Source organism: Medicago sativa, chromosome 3 (assembly GCF_051527215.1).
Source record: "Medicago sativa cultivar Bolivia chromosome 3, Bolivia_mono, whole genome shotgun sequence".
NCBI lineage: Eukaryota > Viridiplantae > Streptophyta > Magnoliopsida > Fabales > Fabaceae > Medicago > Medicago sativa.
Window position 1 is genome coordinate 23562378 of NC_140751.1, and position 21273 is coordinate 23583650.

Genomic DNA, 21273 nt, shown 5'->3' on the forward strand with positions numbered 1-21273 from the left:
TCTGTGTATTAAAGTCATATCTTAGAAATTCTTAAGTCCATTGAGTCTGTATCTTATTTGTATTGTGAGCACCTCTGATTGTATATCAAGTGTTCAACCTTAAACAATTTTCTGTGTAATTTTGTTTAGTTAGGAAGTCTCTTGCAATTGTGCTTGAGCAGGAAGTCTCTTGATTGTGTTCTTGAGCAAAGGAAGTCTCTAGCTTGTGTGCTTGAGCAAAGGAAGTCTCTTGCTTGTGTGCTTGAGCAATTGTAATCAGATATTACTCTTAGTGAAATCTCCTTGGAAGTGCAAGGGGGACTGGACTACTTCCGGATTGTGGAAGGAACCAGTATAATTGCTTTGTGTCGTTCTTCTTCTCTCTCTCTGTTTTATTCCGCTGCATTTAGATTCTGATTATCACTTCAGAAGTTGTCTCGCTTAGCTTCTGATCAGTGTGTTCAGTTTTTAGGAGAAACGAAGAATTTTTCTAAAACACAATTCAACCCCCCTTCTTGTGTTTTTCTCACCTTCAATTGGTATCTAGAGCCTTGGTCTGTTGTGTAACACTTAACCGTGCAACAGTCAAAGATCTGAGAAAAACATGTCTATTCCTCCTCCTACTGGTTCTGGTGATACTAGCTATAAAAATGTCTCACATGATTATAGTGATAGTAAGAAAACCAGTGTTGGAAAAGTTCCAAAGTTCAATGGAGATGCTGAAGAGTTCTCTTGGTGGAAGACCAACTTTTACAGTTACATCATGAGCCTAAATGAAGAATTATGGGATATTCTGGAAGATGGTGTTGGTGATTTAGTCCTTGATGAAGAAGGAGTTGCTGTGGATAGAAAGAAACATACTCCAGAACTGAGGAAACTCTACAAGAAGCATCATATTATCAGAGGAGCTTTTGTCACTGCCATACCCAGAGCAGAGTACATGAAGATGAGTGACAAATCCACTGCTAAAGCTATGTTTGCTTCTCTCTGTTCAAATTATGAAGGGAGCAAGAAGGTCAAAGAAGCAAAGGCTCTCCTGCTGGTACATCAGTATGAGTTATTCAAGATGAAGGATGATGAAACTATTGAGGAGATGTACTCAAGGTTTCAAACCTTAGTTTCTGGGCTACAGATTCTAAAGAAGAGCTATGTTGCTTCTGATCATGTAAGCAAGATACTCAGAAGCTTACCTACCAGATGGAGACCAAAAGTGACTACCATTGAGGAAGCTAAAGATTTAAACACTTTAAGTGTCGAAGATCTTGTTAGTTCTCTCAAAGTTCATGAGTTAAGTCTTAATGAACATGAGTCTACTAAGAAGAGTAAATCAATAGCTCTTCCATCCAAAGGCAAATCATCAAAAGCTCTCAAAGTGGTTGAATCTGAAGAGGAAGAACAGTCAAGTTCAGATTCTGAACCAGATGTTGCTGAAATGGCCATGCTCTCAAACAGACTTCAATATCTGGCAAAGAAGAACAGAAAGTTTCTCGCCAAAAGGGGTAACTCCAGAAGCTCAAGGAAAGAAGATCAGAAGGGATGCTTCAACTGTAAGAAGCCGGGACACTTCATTGCTGAATGCCCTGATCTTCAAAGAGAAAAGTCAAAGGACAAGTCAAAGAGGTCTACAGTCAAACCAAGCAAATTCAAGAAGCAGATTAAGCAGAGTTTAATGGCAACCTGGGATGATTTGGGTAGTGAATCTGGATCTGATAAAGAGCAAGCTGATGAAGATGAAAAGGTAGCTGTTGGGTTGGTAGCAACAGCAACTTCAGAAGCTGGATCAGATTCAGACTCAGAAGATGAAAACGAGGTATATTCGAAAATTCCCAGAGATGAACTTGTTGAGTCACTTAAAGAACTTCTTACACATTTTGAAGTAAGAACCAATGAGTTGAAGGATTTAAAAGAAAAATATGCTGATTTGGTACAACAGCAAAAATCAACTCTATTGGATCTGAAAGCTTCTGAACAAGGACTTAGGGGCTTTGACTTCATGTGTAAAACATATGAAGATCAGCTCAGGTTCTTATGTCAGAAGCTACAAGAAAAGTGTAATGAAAAACCTTTAAGTAATCATGAAATTGCTCTTGAAGATTTTATTATATCTGGCATTGACAGAAGCAGAGTAGCTTCTATGATTTATAGCATATACAAGAACAATGGCAGAGGAATTGGTTTTCCAGAAGTGAAACTTGAGAAAACCAATCTAAAGTCTTGTTGTGAATACATCAAGGAAGGTCTGAAAACATTCTTTGTACCAGAAGGGGCTGAGTTGCAAACTGTTGTTCAATCAGAACCTGAAGCTTCTAGTTCTAAGGCTAAGATTACTTCAAAGCCAAAGAACTCTAAGTCAAAGGCTATGATCAAATCTGATTCCAAGATTTCAAAGGTTAGGATCCTGAAAAGATCAGAACCTATTCCTCAGAGTCTGGTGAAACCAAAATCTGGGGTTCTGAAGTCTAAATTTCAGAAGAAGTCAGTTACTGCTTCTGAAGTACCAAAACCTAAGGTGATGGTTAATCAGAAGCAACCCAACTCACAGCACAAGGTACAAGAAGTGAAGAGTAAAGCCTTAAGTACTAACCTTCCAGGACCCATAGGACAATGGGTACCTAAATCTAAAAATGTCATTGATGCAGGTATGTCTAAGAGCAGTGCCAAAGCAAAGATCATGGTACCTAGACAGCGGTTGCTCAAGACACATGACAGGAGACAAGTCCATGTTCCTCAGCCTAACAATGAAAGAGGGAGGAAATGTGAAGTTTGGAGGAAACCAGACAGGCAAGATCATAGGTACAGGAACTATTGGTAACTCCTCTACCTCAATTAATAATGTATGGTTGGTAGATGGTCTTGAACATAACCTTTTGAGCATTAGTCAATTTTGTGATAATGGTTATGATGTGCTTTTTGAAAAACTCAACTGTACAGTAATCAACAAGGAAGACAAATCCATTGTGTTCAAGGGAAAGAGAGTTGACAATGTCTATAAAATCAATTTTTCTGAACTGGCTGATCAGAAGGTGATTTGCCTACTATCAGTGAATGATAAGAAATGGATGTGGCACAGAAGGTTGGGACATGCTAACTGGAGGTTAATCTCTAAGCTTAGTAAGTTACAACTTGTGAAAGGGCTACCAGACATTGACTATCATTCAGATGCACTCTGTGGTGCATGTCAGAGAGGGAAAATTGTGAAATCATCTTTTAAAACCAAAGACATCGTTTCAACCTCAAGACCTTTAGAATTACTCCATATTGATTTATTTGGACCAGTGAGTACTGCATCCTTATATGGAAGTAAATATGGATTAGTCATTGTTGATGATTACAGCAGATGGACTTGGGTGAAATTCATAAAGAGTAAAGATGTTGCGTGTGATGTATTCAGTAGCTTCTGCACTCAAATTCAATCTGAAAAAGAATCAAAAATTTTGAAAGTCAGAAGTGATCATGGTGGAGAATTTGAAAATGAGCCATTTGAAACTTTTTGTGAAAAACATGGAATTTTCCATGAATTCTCTTCTCCTAGAACACCACAACAAAATGGGGTTGTAGAGAGAAAGAATAGAACTTTACAAGAAATGGCCAGAACCATGATTCATGAAAACAATTTACCAAAACATTTTTGGGCAGAAACAGTGAATACAACATGCTATGTTCAAAACAGGATCTATATTAGACCTATTTTGGAGAAAACAGCATATGAACTCTTTAAAGGAAGAAAACCCAATATCTCTTACTTTCATCAATTTGGATGTACATGTTACATTCTGAACAACAAGCTCTACCTAAAGAAATTTGATGCCAAGGCCCAAAGAGGAATCTTTTTAGGTTACTCAGACAGGTCAAAGGCATACAGAGTGTATAATTCAGAAACACTCTGTGTTGAAGAATCTATGCACGTTAAATTTGATGACAAGGAGCTTGAAGATAAAACTTCAAAGCAAGGTGAAAGTTTTGCAGAGATACAGGTTCCTGAAGCTACTCCAGAACCTGATCAGATAGCTGAGTCTGAAGATAGTCCAGAAGCTGAACCCACATCAGAAGCGCAAGATGAAGCTGCTTCTGATGAAGCACAAGGTGGCTCACATCAAGCAGATCCTCCCAGAAACACATTCAAACATAAGTCTTCACATCCTGAGGAGCTAATCATTGGAAACAAAGATATTCCAAGAAGAACAAGATCACATTTCAGACAAGTGGAGTCAATGATTGGACTAATCTCAATGATTGAACCTACAACAGTTGATGAAGCACTTTCAGATGATGGATGGATCCTAGCTATGCAAGAAGAGTTGAATCAATTTCAAAGAAATGATGTGTGGGATCTGGTACCCAAACCTCAGCACAAGAACATTATTGGAACAAAATGGGTATTCAGAAACAAGCTGAATGAGCAAGGTGAAGTAACAAGAAACAAAGCCAGGCTTGTTGCACAAGGGTATAGTCAACAAGAAGGCATTGATTACACTGAAACGTTTGCTCCAGTTGCAAGATTGGAAGCAATCAGGTTACTTCTTTCCTATGCAGTTAATCATGGCATAATATTATATCAAATGGATGTCAAGAGTGCATTTCTAAATGGTGTCATAGAAGAAGAAGTGTATGTCAAGCAACCTCCTGGATTTGAGGATATTAAATATCCTGACCATGTTTTTAAACTGAAGAAATCACTATATGGCTTGAAACAAGCTCCCAGAGCTTGGTATGATAGACTAAGTAATTTCTTAATCAAGAATGATTTTAAAAGAGGACAGGTTGATACTACACTCTTCAGAAGGACCCTTGGGAAAGATATTCTTGTTGTGCAAATATATGTTGATGATATAATATTTGGTTCTACTAATGCATCTCTTTGCAAGGAATTTTCTGAGTTAATGCAGGATGAATTTGAAATGAGCATGATGGGAGAGCTGAAGTTCTTCCTTGGCATTCAAATCAATCAATGCAAAGATGGAGTCTATGTTCATCAATCAAAGTACTCAAAGGAGCTTCTGAAGAAGTTCAAACTTGAAGATTGTAAAGTGATGAACACTCCAATGCACCCTACGTGCACCTTAAGCAAAGAAGATGAAGGAGCTAAAGTAGATCAGAAGCTGTATAGAGGTATGATTGGTTCTTTGTTATACCTCACTGCATCTAGGCCAGATATTTTATTCAGTGTATGCTTGTGTGCAAGATTCCAATCAGATCCTAGAGAATCTCATATGACTGCTGTCAAGAGAATTTGAAAGGAACAACTAATCTTGGACTCCTATATAGGAAATCCTTAGATTATAAGCTAATTGGATTCTGTGATGCTGATTATGCTGGTGATAGGATTGAAAGAAAGTCAACCAGTGGCAATTGTCAATTTCTGGGTGATAATCTTATATCCTGGGCTAGCAAAAGACAAACAACTATTGCTATGTCTACAGCAGAAGCAGAATACATTTCAGCTGCAAGTTGTTGTACACAACTACTTTGGATGAAACATCAGTTGGAAGACTATCAGATAACTGCTAACAGTATTCCCATTTATTGTGATAATACTGCTGCTATTTGTTTGTCTAAAAATCCAATTTTGCATTCAAGAGCTAAGCACATTGAAATCAAACACCATTTTATCAGAGATTATGTTCAAAAAGGAATTTTAGATATACAATTCATTGATACTGAAAATCAATGGGCTGATATATTTACTAAGCCTTTAACTGTTGAAAGATTTGATTTTATAAAGAAAAATTTGAACATGCATTACGTGTCTGAGTAGATGTTTGCTTGCTCCTGAATAGGATTTTAGGTTCTGAAGTTAGTTCAGAAGCAGTAGTCCATCAGAAGCTCTTTATTGAGGTTCTGAGGAAAACTCGCTTCTGATGATGACGTCAGCATCTGAAGTCCAGAAGCTGGATTTATTGCTTTCAAATAGTTGAATTAGTGGAAACGTTGGGAGTTACTTTTTAAAGTAACTTCTGGCCCACTAACTTGGTAGTTACTCTATGAACTTCTTACGTGGCCTGTATGTGTTGGTGTATAACTAAAAGGGCAATGATGATTTAATAGCTTTGAAAGTACTTTTCACACGCCCCCAATTTTGTCATTAATGTTATGTTTGTTTGTCTCTTTTGAATTGCAATCGTTTTACTTTTAACACTTTGTCAATTCACACACTACTCACTCACAACAAACACATTTTTCTCTCAAACCTCTTGCGAAGTAAGCGCAAAAACCTTAGAACCCTAAATTCTCTAAATCTTCTTCAATCATCATCAAATGGCATCATCAAGTTCTAAAGTTTCAGAATCTACTTCAAGCAAGCAAGGCGCAACAGAATCTGGGTCAGTCTACAAAGAAAAGACTATGGATATTCCATGGAAATCCTTAATCGTCCAAGTAGAATCGCCAGTGGACTTCACTTCACTCAAGAAGTACGAAGTGGACATGGAAGGTTATGTAGAAACTCAGAAACTGTCCGGATACTTCAAGATGCTAAATGGGCCAACGTATGTGAACTTGGTCAAAGATTTCTGGTTAAGGGCTGAAATCGTCAATGGAAAGCCTGTGAAGGTAGCAGGTAAACAAGCCGGGTCGAAGAAAGGAAAGATGGAGATAGAGTTGAATCCCACTTCCTTCAGTAGCCTTGAGATAAGGTCTGAAGTGATGGGTATTCCCGTAACCATCACAGAGGAGATAATTGCTAAAGCTTGTAGAATGAATGCAGAAGGAAGGTTTCAAGAAATAGTCAGGAAGGAAGATGTCCTGCTGCAAAGCTACTACAACACTCTTCTGGGTGGTAACAAAGATGCTAAGCCTTCAGAAATGGACATTCATCACAGGATGTTGGTGAAATTCTGCACTGATTGCTTCTTTCTAAGAGCAGGAGGGTCTGACCAACCAAATCATCAACAGAAACTGGCAATCTACTTCATGGCCATGCTTGAGAAGATTAATTTCCCCAGATATGTCATGGATTATCTCTGCTGGGCTATTAATGAAGGCACTGTCAAAGGAAGGAAACAAGTGCCCTGTGGAAGATTGTTATCAGAGATCTTTTATCAAGGGAGAGTGCTGGATTTATTGAGAAAGACAAGGGATGCTTCTGATAAATGCTTCGAAGTTTCTACTGCAGAGAAGACTATCAGTAGCAAGACATTGCATTATATGCACATATTCAAGACAGCCCCTAAAGATGAGAAGTGGTTGGAGATGACCACAGAAGAATCTGAGATTATCATGGACTTTCCTTCCATTGTTAAGGAAAGTAATCCTGAACACTTAGCTAAATTAGTAGCTGAGTACGTCTTGGAGGAAGATGCGAGTTCTCAGGAGGAAGCTGCTCTTGCTAAAGGGAAAGGCAAGAAGGCCAAGGCAGTTGCTGTGTCAGAAGCTGTTGTTTCTGATGCACCTAAAGGAAAGAGAGCCAGAACTAGTTCAGAATCTGATGCTGCTCCTACTAAAGGAAAGAGGGCCAGAACTAGTACTGTGTCAGAAGCTGCTGTTGCTAAAACTGAGAAGCAAAAAGTTGCTAAGTCTGAAGCTAAATCTGTTTTTGCCAAGGATAAAGGAAAGATGCAGAAGGTTGGTGCTGCTTCTATTCCTCAGAAAAGAAGAAAAGGTAAGGCAGATTTGGTAATCACCGAAGAGCAGCTGGAGGAAGCTCTTGAAGAAATAGAGAAAGAAGAGGCTGAGCCCAAGCTGAAGAAGAAGAAGGCTCCCCTTCAACTTGTGAGTCTTATGGTTGAGATGACTCCAAGAATGAAAAGGATGGCAGATGAACGTGCTTCTGATATTTTATCAAGCAAAAAGGAACTAAAAGCACAATACATTCAACAAAGAGATGACAAGCTCAAGACTTTGGGTATGGAAGACTGTGATAGGTTCTTCAAAGAGAAATTGGCCGAAGTAAGAACAATTGCTGGTAAGACTGATGAAGACAACGAGGAAAAAGAAATGATGATCATTTTTGAAGATGCTCCAGAAGATGGAACTTTAGAAGCAGTAGATAACTCAGCAATGTTATCTAAGGTACCTCAAGTTTCTCACACATCTTGTACCACATCCTCTATTCCTTCTGAAGACACTTCCTTTCTAGATCACCTAGAAAGTCATTATCTAGGTGAACTACCCCAATTTAACTTTAACTCAACCTCAGAAAAAGCCTCTGAGACAACTCCAGAAGCAGCTGCTTCTGATAAAGTTGTTTCAGAAGACCCCCCTCAACAAAAACCTTTACCAGAAAAAGCCTCTTCACCCCCTACAACTTCATCACCCCCAATTGTTCCTGAACTATCTGTTCCTGAACAACCAACTCCTCAAAAGACCGTTCCTGAACATTCTGTTCCTGAACAACCAGTTACTAAACCCATTACTGAACCTGAACCTGAAACTGCCGCTCCTGAACACATTGTTCCGGAGCTAACCTCTGCTTCCATATCTTCTTCACCAGTTCAAGTCATCAAGATCATCCATCATACTGGTGTATGTGATATGGACACAGACTCTGAGGATGATCAAAATGATCATGCCTCTGATATGGTAGTTGACCCCACTCCTGACCAACCATCAACCAGCCAATCCGTAACTACAAATGACCAATCATCACCGAACCTACCAATTATTCCCTTAGCCCCTCCAAAACCCTCTAAACAACCTTCACCTCCCACCATATACCTGGATTCTCAAGTTCTAAAGGATGTGTGGGAAGATATTGCTTCTGAAGTTCTCAGACTGATAGCAAGTAGAAATGACCTGGGTCATACAATAAGCTATCAGAAGCAATGGAGAAGGATCAAGGAAAGGGTCGTCAACCTAATTTCAGCGCTGCATGATTCCTGTATTGAGGCTCAAGAGCAAGCCAAGCAGAAGCTAGAAGATTGGTTGAATGGCATAGAAGAGAATACTGGAGATGTTGAAATTCTTGGTACTTGGGTGAAGAACCCACTCAGTATCAGAGGCAGAGCACCGGATGAATTCCTGCCTAAGGAGCTGCATCTGAGTATTCCTTCTGAGATCCTAGAGAAGTTTGATGCACCTAACCTGGCTCTAGCTCAGGAGAACAAGGTGCTCAAAGAAGAAAATGAGAGGTTGGAAACAGTGCTAATAGAGCAGAAGCTGAAGATATCAAAGTTGGAAGCTGACATGCAAGAAGCCAAGATTAGAGAAGACAACTACAGAAAAGATATGGACAAGAAGTATGCTGATATTCAAGAGCTTCTGAAGAAGATTTTAGAGAAATAAGCCAAACCCATAGTTGCACACTTTTAGCTTATTTTTCTGTCTTTTTAGGCTTTTGATACTCTTGTTCATTTCTGCTTCTGATTTCTTTCGCTTCTGATATTAGATGCTTCTGAATTTTTCCTGCTTCTGAAAATCTTTAACTGTTTATACCTTGTATGTTATTATTTGCTATGTCTGTTTATTTAATCTTTGAAGATGGTCAATGTGCTTTAAAATGATTTGAATTATGCTCTGAACCTTTAATCTTATGTTTTTCTCATCTCTTCTTTTTGTTTATGTCTTTTTGCTAATGACAAAAGGGGGAGTATATGTGATAGTATTTAAAGGCTCTGAGCCCCATTAATTAATGTTTGAAAATTTTGAAAATTTCTATCTCTTTTTATCGGTGTATCAAAAAGGGGGAGTATCAAATTTCAAATAAAAATTAATTGAACCATTCTTCTTATCTATAAGTCAATTCTTTCAATTTTTTTAAGCTCTGATATTATTGTGCGAAAAATGAATTTAATTAACCTGGATAGAACTTAGGGGGAGCTTACAAACCTCACCTTAAAAACTATCAGACTCAGGGGGAGTTAGAGCTTACAAACCTCAGACTCTGAGCTTACAAACCTCAGAACCCCAAGGTCAACTTGTTAATTAAATTAACAACAATTGATCAATTTTAAATACTATTGTTTGTCATCATCAAAAAGGGGGAGATTGTTGGAACAAAATATGTTTAACAATGAACCTTAAAGAGTTTTGATGATAACAAGGTATTAAAAATTGTAAAATTGGACTAGCTAATATTTCTTCAAGTGTACAGGACCACAGTTAAAAAGTTACATCATTGATTGGTTCTGAATGAGCAAATAAAGAGCAAAAGAAAATGAAGCTTAGATGATTCTGAAGGCAATACGCTCCTGAAAGTAAAAGCGCTCCTGAAGTCAAGCTGCTCCTGAAGAAATAGCGCTCCTGAAGTCAAGTTGCTCCTAAAGATAGTAAAAGCGCTCCTGAAGACAAGAGGTCCAGAAGCCACAATTATCAGAAGCTGCACCATCAGAAGCTGCAGTAGTTGCTTCATCAGAAGCTGCATCATCAGAAGCTGCCTCATCAGAAGTCATTTCACCAGAAGCTGAAGATCAACTGGATTTGCAAAAGATTCAAAGATTGAAGAATCTACATTGCAAAAGCTGTCTATTGGATTCGAAAACATAGCAGAAAATTAGTGGAACATTGCAACGGTCATTTCAAAGGTGTTTGAAGGCATGTGCTTGCAATTTGGACGAAAGCGTTGACATTGTACTATTGTACGAACTGTACAACCACCTTCTCCACTACTCTGTTTTGTGTCCACGCTACAAGACAAGAAAACAGCTCCAGAATACGGTTTCGCCTGCACATATGTTCCTTTGGATAAGGAATGGATTTCAAATTGGTTCTTCATAGGACAACAACCAAATCAGGCAAAAGATCATTGGTGAAAGATCAAACTTCAACAACGACTCTTTGGTGTGCTGGCAATTTCACAACGTCTCTTTCACACCTCTATATAAAGGAGTGAAGACCTAGAGATTTGGTAATGCAAGAACGCTGAACGAAAGACTCACAACATTTTTACAAGTGCCAAACCTCTGCTGAAATTGTTCTGCATTCACTTAGAATTTCTGTGTCTCAAAGTCATATCTTAGAAATTCTTAAGTCCATTGAGTCTGTATCTGATTTGTATTGTGAGCACCTCTGATTGTATATCAAGTGTTCAACCTTAAACAATTTTCTGTGTAATTTTGTTTAGTTAGGAAGTCTCTTGCAATTGTGCTTGAGCAGGAAGTCTCTTGATTGTGTTCTTGAGCAAAGGAAGTCTCTAGCTTGTGTGCTTGAGCAAAGGAAGTCTCTTGCTTGTGTGCTTGAGCAATTGTAATCAGATATTACTCTTAGTGAAATCTCCTTGGAAGTGCAAGGGGGACTGGACTACTTCCGGATTGTGGAAGGAACCAGTATAATTGCTTTGTGTCGTTCTTCTTCTCTCTCTCTGTTTTATTCCGCTGCATTTAGATTCGGATTTAGAAGCTGTCTCGCTTAGCTTCTGATCAGTGTGTTCAGTTTTTAGGAGAAACGAAGAATTTTTCTAAAACACAATTCATCCCCCTTCTTGTGTTTTACTCACCTTCAAAACCAAAGTTAGCCATGTTATCTGCACAAGTGTTTCCTTCCCTGTAAATGTGTGTGGCGTAGAACCTCATCCTGTGAGTTAACTTGAGACAGTTTTCCCACCTATTTCTAAGGCCCCAGGGAACAATGGAGTTGAAAGGAAGAATAACAAGTTGAGAATCAGACTCAAGTCAAATATTGAAGAATCTCATTGAATAAGCTAATTCTATAGCATTCATATCAGCAAGCAATTCGGTATATAGAGCATTTCCATTACCTAGAAATTGAGGTAGACTTACAAAGTTGATGATGTGTATTTACGAATTTTCTACAATGTTTATCTTGATTTTTTTTAAATGTTGTCATGTCTTTTAATAACAAATGCACGTAAAAGTGTTTTAATACAAAAAAAAACTATTTAATACATTTATGGCTAATTTTAAAAAAGAAAAATATACACGAGATATCACTAATGATCATTGCACCATAATGATTCTTGGGGTATAACATTTATGGTGAGAGAGTGTTCATTTTGTCCAATGTAGGAAAGACCTTAGACCATCCACATGGAGCACCTATTTTAGGTGCTTAAGTGGGTCATATGTATACACATCATCAATTTTATAATTTTTTAAATATTAAAACTGAATAAACACTCAATCTCGCCAACCGAGCACCTCACAAAAAAATGACCAAATGTCCCATCTGCACTTCCAAGTTCTTCATGCAAGTTTCGTATCGCTTGAAAATGACTGAAAAACATGCTAAGAATAACGTAAGATGGCATGTCATCGGCAGGACAGAACCCACAATTTTGGAGGTTTCGGAAGTATGGGGTCGTTTTCGAACACCCCTAAGTGTTTCTTTTGATGTGTTTGACTGGTTTTTTAACCTTAAAACCTACTTGAACATCATTTGGATTGGATTAAAATGATTTTATGAATTTGAGATGAAATTTGGTTGAAAATGGTCATGAACTTGGAATTTTCCAAAAATTGTTTTTCTTAAATAAAATGATGGAGTTATGATTTGATTTCTGTAGCAATGAGTTTAGAATGATCATGTAAGGTGTATGTGAGCTTAGGACTTGGTCTTACTTTTAAAATGAGTTGTTTTTAAAAAATGAGGAAAAGGAGACGAACTTGTAAATTTTTGAGAAATAAGCGGAATTGTAAAATGAAAATGCTACATATGCACTACTAAGATATTTTGTGATATATGAAAATGATTTGTTGATGACTTTGAACGTGAATGCTTTATTTTGGTGAAATACTTGGAAATAGGTGTTTTTTAACAAAATAGACGAACTTTGTCGAAATGAGGTTTTATGATCGAATAACTTGCAAATGGATTTGTAAACATAATAACATGGTGAAATAAGAAGGAATCAATAACTACAAACCAATCTCCATTATCCCCCCATTTTCTGCCACCCCGGCTGGACCCCGACCCCCCAGTGTATCTCTCTTCCGGAGATAAGCTCCGTCGCAGTTGCCATCGAACGAACCTAGGACGGCCACCACGTCTCCACTCATCTCTCTCTCTCTCTCATTTTTTTTGAAATTTTTTCCTCGAATAAAAGTCCTATTAGGTATCTCATCGAGGAAGTTTTTTTGGGTTCTTATTAGAGCTGTCAAAACGAGCTATTCAGTCAATTTAGGGTCAGCTCTAACTGACTTTGAGCTTTATCGGGTCGGGTCAAAAAGCGCTATTGAAATATGGTCTTGAAAAAACCTACCTGAGCCCGGCGCTACACGGGCTGGCAAGTATTAAAAATTATATTTTTTTAAATAAAAAAGTACAAGAAAATACTCCTATAGAATTTCTTATACATAACATTTTTTTATATGTTTAAATAATGGCTAACACAAAAAAAAAATTATAAACGTTTTTGTACAAACGTCGTAAACTAAAACAGAGAGGAAATAAAATATGCTTAAATAATACCTAGCCCTTCCTCGCCCTCTAATATCTCCGATGTAGCCATTGATTGTGGTGGTGCGACGAGCTCTACCTTCGCATCACCCACAGATCCCTTGGGGTCGCACAACACTGATTCACTCGAGTTTTGGTGGATCTGGATGTTAAACCCATTTTGGGTATGTCCTTGGTTCTCGATACCAGAGTTGTTTCTCCCGTGTTGAAGTAGTTTGGGTTGTTGTTTCTGATTCAAAAACCCATACAGGTCGGTTATTAGCAGATCCACATATCAGTTTGATTTCTGGTCATGTGGGTCGCAACCTTTTGCTGGTGGTTTAGTTTCCTGACTTTTACTCGATTTCTAACTGGTGTTGTGCTCATCTTGCCTTGGATTCCTGATTCTTACCCAAATCTGTTAAGATTTGCAGGATTCAAAAGTATACATATTTGCATCCATTGTGTTGGAGATACGGGGAAGGTTTTATTTGGTGGTTGTAATGAAGTTCCATTTTCCGGCATGTGTTGATTAAGATTGGGTTGCGACGTCGTGTTCAATTGGATCTAGTTTGGCTTGAAAGAGCGATTATCACTTGCTACTGTTTTTGCAGGGAGTTGATGGATCTTGGATTGATTCTGTGTTGGCAGACGATTCACACGCTAGCTTAAGATTCGCCATTTACTTTGTTTGGTTTGGAATGTAGGTCTCGAAAGAGTCGTTTCGCTTCAGTGACTGAGGGTTCAATAACCGCATCGAAGACCTTTAATTAGTTTTAGGATTAATTAGAGGTTGATACACTTGTGTGTTGTTTTAATTTATGTATCACTCATTTGTGGTCGACATACAATCTCGTGGGATTTTACTAGGTTAGGTTTATGTCACCCCAGCTTTTATGTTATTTTTCCTTTTTTTTAATAATAATTATGAGAATTTGACAAAATATTAGAGTAAGGTACCAACTTAGTAGGGAGCCACTTTTTTATGTCATTTTGCTCTAGCCTTATCAAAAAAATTATGGTTATATATATATTTATATGTTCGATCTTTAAAATTATAACGAGCGAAATGGGTAAATGTAATTTCTTATTATTACTTTTATATTAGTGTGACGATTCATTGAATTTTCACTTTTATTTTTTAATTTAATAATCAACTAAGTAAAAATTTATTTAAAAATATATTTAATATCTAGGAATTTTTGTTATGCAGACTAAACTAGCTATCTGCGGCCCATACGGTCTAGCCCATATGGGTACCAAGTTTTTTAGGTCTAGGCTAAAATGCCCTATTAAAATTGGGACTCAATATTTAAGGTCATGCCTTACAATTAATCGGGCTTGACGGGTCGGCCCATACGAGCTAGCCCGTTTTGACAGCTCTAGATCTTATAAGATCCTAGGTTTCACTTTTAAACCTCACTTATAAAATGGAAATTCAGATTTTTTTTTAATATTAAAAAATTAAAATATAATGATATAAAGTTATTGATAATTGATTAGTGAATCCAATTAAAAAATGGAAAATACTAACAAGTGCCCTAAGGGCATTGTTTAAGCATCTAAAAGTAGCAATTTTTGCATTGAAAATTGTACGGTTATGACTTTAAAAAGTGTTTGACTTGTATTTTCAAGACGTAGTTTCTTTTTTTAGGTTCCTTAAACAATGCCGTCACTTGTCAGCAAAATCCTTAAAAATAATTGTGTGAGATAATGTGGTTATTATGGATGCTTTTAGTCACTCAAGCAAGTGAGAGCATGCTTCCAAGTTCCAAGTGGAACACTCACCACTCTCTGCATCGGATAGACGGAAAGAAGCAGCAGCAGCATTGTGAAGCGATGGACATACCATTTCCTGTTGCCTTGAGACTGAAATCCCTCAACCTAGCAGCAGCAGCAGCAAACCCTTTTCATTTTCGATCCAAACTCTCTCTTTTTCGTCAACTTCACTTCAAACCCACCTCACCTTTTCCCTCCATTTCCTCTTCTCTCACTACCAGTAATCTCTCTCTCTCTCTCTCTCTCTCTCTCTCTCTCTCTCTCTCTCTCTCTCTCTCTCTCTCTCTCTCTCTCTGTGTGGTTAATTTGCTTCTTTTTTCTTTTTCTTTTTTTGAAAACTTTGTATGGACTAGCCCACCGAAATTGCCAGAAGAATTGAACAGGAGACCTTGATTTTGTTGTTTTAATTATTTTCTAATGTTGTTTTGTTTTTTTGTTTAAATGGTGTTCTAGATGGTTCTGTTGCTGCTGCTGCTGCTGAGAATGAGATAAAGAAGGAAGGTAGTTTGCCACATGGTGTTGGAGAGGGGATTAATGAAGCATCACATTCTAAGATTCTTCAAGTTGTGCTTGTTTCACCTCAGGTATAACATTCTATAATTCAAATCCAGATTTACCGAAATATATACGAATAACTACTATCCATTTGAATACTTGAATATATGTCAAGCCATGTCACTGTAGTTCCCGAGTGAGCCACCAAATTAGTCCATGACTTTGTAGGGCGCTCTCAAATAGGTCACTGTTTTTATGAATATTTCAAAAAGGTCCCTAACTTTGTTAAATGTTTCCGATATTAGTTCTTCAAGGAATATGCTAAGGACTAAATTTATAGTATGTGGATAAACTTAGGAGTCAAACTGATAGTAACTTGTTAAAATATTGGGACTTATTTAAGAGTCAGAGACCTGTTTGAAATATTCATAATCTTAGGGACTTATTTAAGAGGGGTAACCTTGGCGCAACTGGTAAAGTTGTTGTCATGTGACTGTAAGGTCACGGGTTCAAGTCCTGGAAACAGCCTCGTGTGTAAAAACAGGGTAAGGCTGCATACAATACACCAAATGGCAGGACCCCTTCCCGAACCCTGCGTATGCGGGAGCTTTAGTGCACCGGATTGCCCTTTTTTTAGGGACTTATTTAAGAGTGCCCCACAAAGTCAGGGACAAATTTGGTGGTTTACATATTCCCCTAAGCATATAAAAATTACAAAAGCATCCACAAATGTGTCTTTTGGTAGTTAGTTTGGTCGTCAATTTGTCTTATGTTAGTTAATTTGGTCGTCAATTTGTCTTTTATTTGTTAGTTTCGTCCATGAAATTAATAACAGAACACACACTGAAGAATGTTGTTTAGATTCAAGAAAAAAACTGAAGATTGTTGTTTAGGTTTCGATACAATTAGAGACTACAATGATACCATCTCCCACATTTAGGGACCAAAATGAATGTTTACTCTTTATTGTATACCAAAGAAAAATAATACACTGATGAAGTAAAGTAGGGGTAGGTGGGTAAAAACTTTATAAAACTAACAGTTACATTTGTCTTTGAACGTGAGGCGGTGTCACTATAGACTATAGTTCTTGAATGTATGAAAGTTACAAAAACATCTTTGAATGTATATTTTGGTAGTTTGTTTAGTCCTCGATATGTCTTTCGCTAATAGTTTGGTCTTCGAATATGTTTTTAGGTAGTTAGTTTGATCCTTGAGATTTCTAACAGAAGACACTCTTGAGGATATTTTTGTATTTTTAGTACTATTAGGAATTATAGTGACAATGACTCACATATTCAGGGACTGTGACGGTTTACTCAAACATAACTTAAGAACAAAGATGATATTTATTGAGTGAATTATCAATTTAGTCTTTGAAATTGTAGGATGTTGAAAATTTGAAAATCTTCGAAATTTTGAAATTTTGTTAATTTCACAGACTAAATTGACACTATCTTACAGTTTTAGAGACTAAATTGGTGATTCAGTTGAAATTTGATAAATCATGGAATTGCAAGGTTATTTTGGACTATGTAGAAAGACTATTGAACTGTCGAGTATAAGCTTTAGCAACAAACATGATAGCAAATAGAAATCATAATCCTCTCATGGGTGTGTCAAAATGTACTCTTCTACAAATGAAAATTTTGATTCTTGGTTAAGGATTGGGATTTGAGTATTTCTAGAATGATGTAATTGTTGTAATTATTATATTGAGAGGGCGGAGAAAGAGGGCATAGAAACTTAATACTCTGAAATCAGATGATGTTAAAGAAAACAGATTTCTGATTTTTTTTATTTATACTAATAAACTAGACTCCTTGAGGAAAGAATCACGAGACACAAGAAAATATGCAACTTGATCTCAACAGATAATCTAAAATCTTCTAAACTATTGTAGTGTAAGATACAATATTGATATTATGAGTTATTTTTTCATCTACTATTAACAGTAGTATTGAATGTGCTAATAATTATATTTTTTGTTGGTTGTGAATGTATACATTCTTAAGGAAGTTGTCATATTGATTAACTGGGGAAGTTTAGTTAGGGCAGTGTTAAGTTTGTGCTATAGGATTGTGGTATGGTATCCATGACCTGTCATGTGCAAAAACCTTCTTGCTCTCAGATTTGAGTTTTTTTATGAATATTATCGGAGTTGGTTAAGTAGCAGGAACTGCATTTGAGCTGGTGATAACCTAGTTCTTACCTCTTTGGTTAGAACTCTGTTGTATAATCTCAAGTGCTATTCAAGTGCCAAGAGAAGAGATTATTTTCTCTATCTTTTTAAAAAATTATAATCATACTTGTCAAACATGTTAGTGCGTCAATCAATATCACAAGAGAGACTAGTTTATCTCATTTTCCTGATGAACTCCTTGATGCGCTAAAAAGGACTTGTATTCCAAAGAATAACCAATATTATGAAAATAATTATTGCAAAATGAAAAACTGTATATATTTTTTGAGGATACTGTATTAAAGTTGAGTACAAGGTTGATCAATAACAAAAAAGAACGAAATAAGTAAAAGTGGGGTTAGAGCAAGTCTTGGCAATTTTGATTTAAATGAATATTCTAAGTTTAAATCACATGCAAAAAAGTATTTATGTTCAACCCCTCTACTGTAAATTTACTTTGGTGTACATATTCTTAGCTTCGATTAAAATCTCTCAATTACCTAAGGGTTCTTTGATATTTATGTTGTTCTTCGTAGATTCCAGGAAACACTGGCTGCATTGCTAGAACATGTGCAGCATCAGCTGTTGGACTACACTTAGTTGGGGTGAGTTTTGTTTTCTAACACAACGGTTCTTTACATTTGATAATATGATTGTCTTCTATTTTCATGTTTGTTGCAAATTACTTGTGTTGTCATTTGTGAATCGCAAAAAATAGCAGTTTGTTCAAATTCTGTTACGCAACACTGCTATAACGGCAGCGCCACTATTTGACAACATTTTGTATTTGATAGTGTATCGTGGAACAATATCAATTCGTCCGAATTCTGCTACGCTATTGTGCTACTATAGCCGCTATTTAAAAACACTGCGAAATACTAATTATTGCCTTTGTATTCCTCTATCTTTTCAGCCATTAGGATATAAGGTGGATGATACCAAACTAAAGCGAGCTGGATTGGATTACTGGCCGTATCCTTGGATATATCATATATGCTTCTTTAACGTTGAAATCTTTATCTCATTTGGATTTTTCATGCTATTCTAGAAAAACTTTTCTACCATGCCGGGTAGTACTAGAATTAAGACTGTTCAACAAAAGCCAAAAACTTATTCGATCCGTTAAATCAAACTGAACGAAATTGAACTGTGATGGGTCATGAACTATCCCACAGTTTGGTTCTTTTCGGTGTAGTTAGCTTAACGGTTCGTTTTAGATTTTGTTTTTTTACCAAGCTTAATATTTGGTTTGTATTTTATATTTTAATATCCTAATATATGTTAATAGTAGCAATTTGGTATGGTTCGTTCACAAAGAATTAGTTTGGTTCGAAAAGGGACATTTCAGTTTTCTATAAAGGACTAAAGGTTGTTCCGGTTAGGATCGGAAACACGGAACCGGTGCACCAAACCTTTGTTATACCCGTTCAGTTTCGTTTAACCGAACTGTTGTAATGGTTTGGTTTTTTTCATGAACTGAATCACGAACAGTCTACTTTTTTTTTATAAGCAAAATTATTAATGTGAATACAGGTGTACTCTGAACCTTTTACAATGGGACGAAGTTACAAGCTTTAAATACAAGCTAGAGGATAATTGAGCCAATCGGAAAAATTAAACAATTTCTCTTACATACGATGTTAACGAACCAGACCTAAGTACTCCTTTTGATGCTATTAACCACTTCCATCGAGTTAGTCACCTTCCCATTAACAAACAGTCTACTAGTACCATTACCTATCTGTCTATCGTGGTTTATTGAAATTGAGTTCTGCTTGACCCTTATTGGCTCCTACGCGTACTCTAAATCTTGATTTTACTTGTTAAAGTGTGTTCCTTTTCAAATTTAGTACATCTAGTAGTTTCACCTGATCTAATATTGTTTCATCTATAAAAAATACTTAATATTGACTTAATTGCATTCCTGTTATATTTGTTTACATTAACAAAAAATTGCAGATATGTGGTTGTTAAAATTCATGATTCTTGGGAAGGTTTTCGTGATTATTTTTTGCAACAGGTGATTATTATCTTAAATGTTATGTTCCTGGAATCTTCGTCATAACTATCTTTTGACTGTACTTGTCTCCATTATTTGGTACAGGAAGGCGAAAAGCGGTTGCTAGCATTTACAAAGAGGGGAACAAAAATTCACTCTGTGAGTTCCTCATCATTAAGTTTAATAGCATAGTCCCTTTAATGATAGCATTTCTTTATTTCATGCATGATGACTGACCTGTCTCTTATTATGTCATTTATCCAAGTTATGTCATTACAAAAGACGTTTTTTTTACTCGAGGTAATTTTTCACGCAATTTCAAAATTGTCGGTGATGGTTATTGTATATTTTTTACTTCAGAACAGTGCCTATAGCACAGTATCTAAGTTTTATCCATTGCAAGCAATATATGGAAAATGAGAATGGATTACCCAGGCCTTTCGGGGGATGTAAATCAAACAATATTGCATGATATTACTTATTGTGTGTTAAATGGATTATCTCTCTTTTCTTCCAAAACAAAGTAATAATATAAGGAAAATGTTTATAGACCGTTAATTATGGTTCCTTTGCATGTTGCAGGACTTTTCATACAGAAAAGGTGATTATCTTTTATTTGGTGCTGAAACTACTGGTCTTCCACCTGAAGCATTGTTAGATTGCAAAACCGAACCATTTGGTGGTGGAACTATCAAGATCCCAATGGTTGAAACATATGTCAGGTGTTTGAATCTATCAGTAAGTGTTGGAATAGCTTTGTATGAAGCTTCTAGACAACTAAACTATGCATCACTTCAGATACCTTCAGAAACATGTATTGATACTGAGGAGGAATCATTCATTACTGAAGACATTTTTGGCTGATCATTATATAATTTATTTTGTTTCAATACAGAGAACATTCCCTTGGCTTTTTTCTTAATTGATTATGCTTGTCATGACCTGAAACCTGATCAAGGGCACAGTCCTACCTTAGGGAGCTTTAAGAAGAATTAATCTGGGTATATCTTATGATGTACATACTTATATTCAATGTTTTAAAAACTAGACCGAATCGGCCAGTTCAACTAGTTGAATCAGGAACTGGCGAGTTCGTCGGTCGGTTTGATCATGTTTACACTGCAGTCTGGTTGAACTGGTTTGTACCACGATTGAAGTGGTTAAACCGCGGTGGATTCAACTAAACTACACGTTTGTTGGTTTGATCATGTTTAAGCAAATTACTAGTGCAATTGTAACTCCCTCATAAATGATCTTGTCTCCTCATAATGTTTTGGAGGTTACATATTACCATGAGATTCTCTTCAGCAAGGTAGCCAGGACTTACTTTCTCTACACCAAATAAGTGTGTTCTTGCACACCCTTTTTAGAAAATTGCTCCTCTCTCAACAAAAAAAGTTCACTCTCATACAAACTGATCAAAATACCTCCCGCGTAAGTTAACTCACGCAGGTGTTAAATCCAACGTGACTTGCTATCCCATGTGAGTTAACTCACGTAGGTTATAACCCTAGCGTGAGTTAACTCATGTAAGTTATAACCCAGTGTGAGTTAACTCACGCAGGTTTAACTC

At 36.7% G+C, this 21273-nt stretch overlaps 1 protein-coding gene across 1 annotated transcript; it reads left to right on the plus strand.

Moving 5' to 3' along the window:
* The first annotated feature begins 14943 nt into the window (after positions 1-14943).
* Positions 14944-20648, plus strand: AGL26 (tRNA (cytidine(34)-2'-O)-methyltransferase). The gene is made up of 7 exons (XM_085751293.1): positions 14944-15244; positions 15478-15608; positions 18238-18306; positions 18615-18673; positions 19661-19721; positions 19806-19859; positions 20283-20648. Exons 1-7 carry the CDS (start codon positions 14959-14961, stop codon positions 20562-20564), a joined length of 942 nt encoding a protein of 313 aa, XP_085607419.1. The 5' UTR covers positions 14944-14958; the 3' UTR covers positions 20565-20648.
* Positions 20649-21273: the final 625 nt, after the last annotated feature.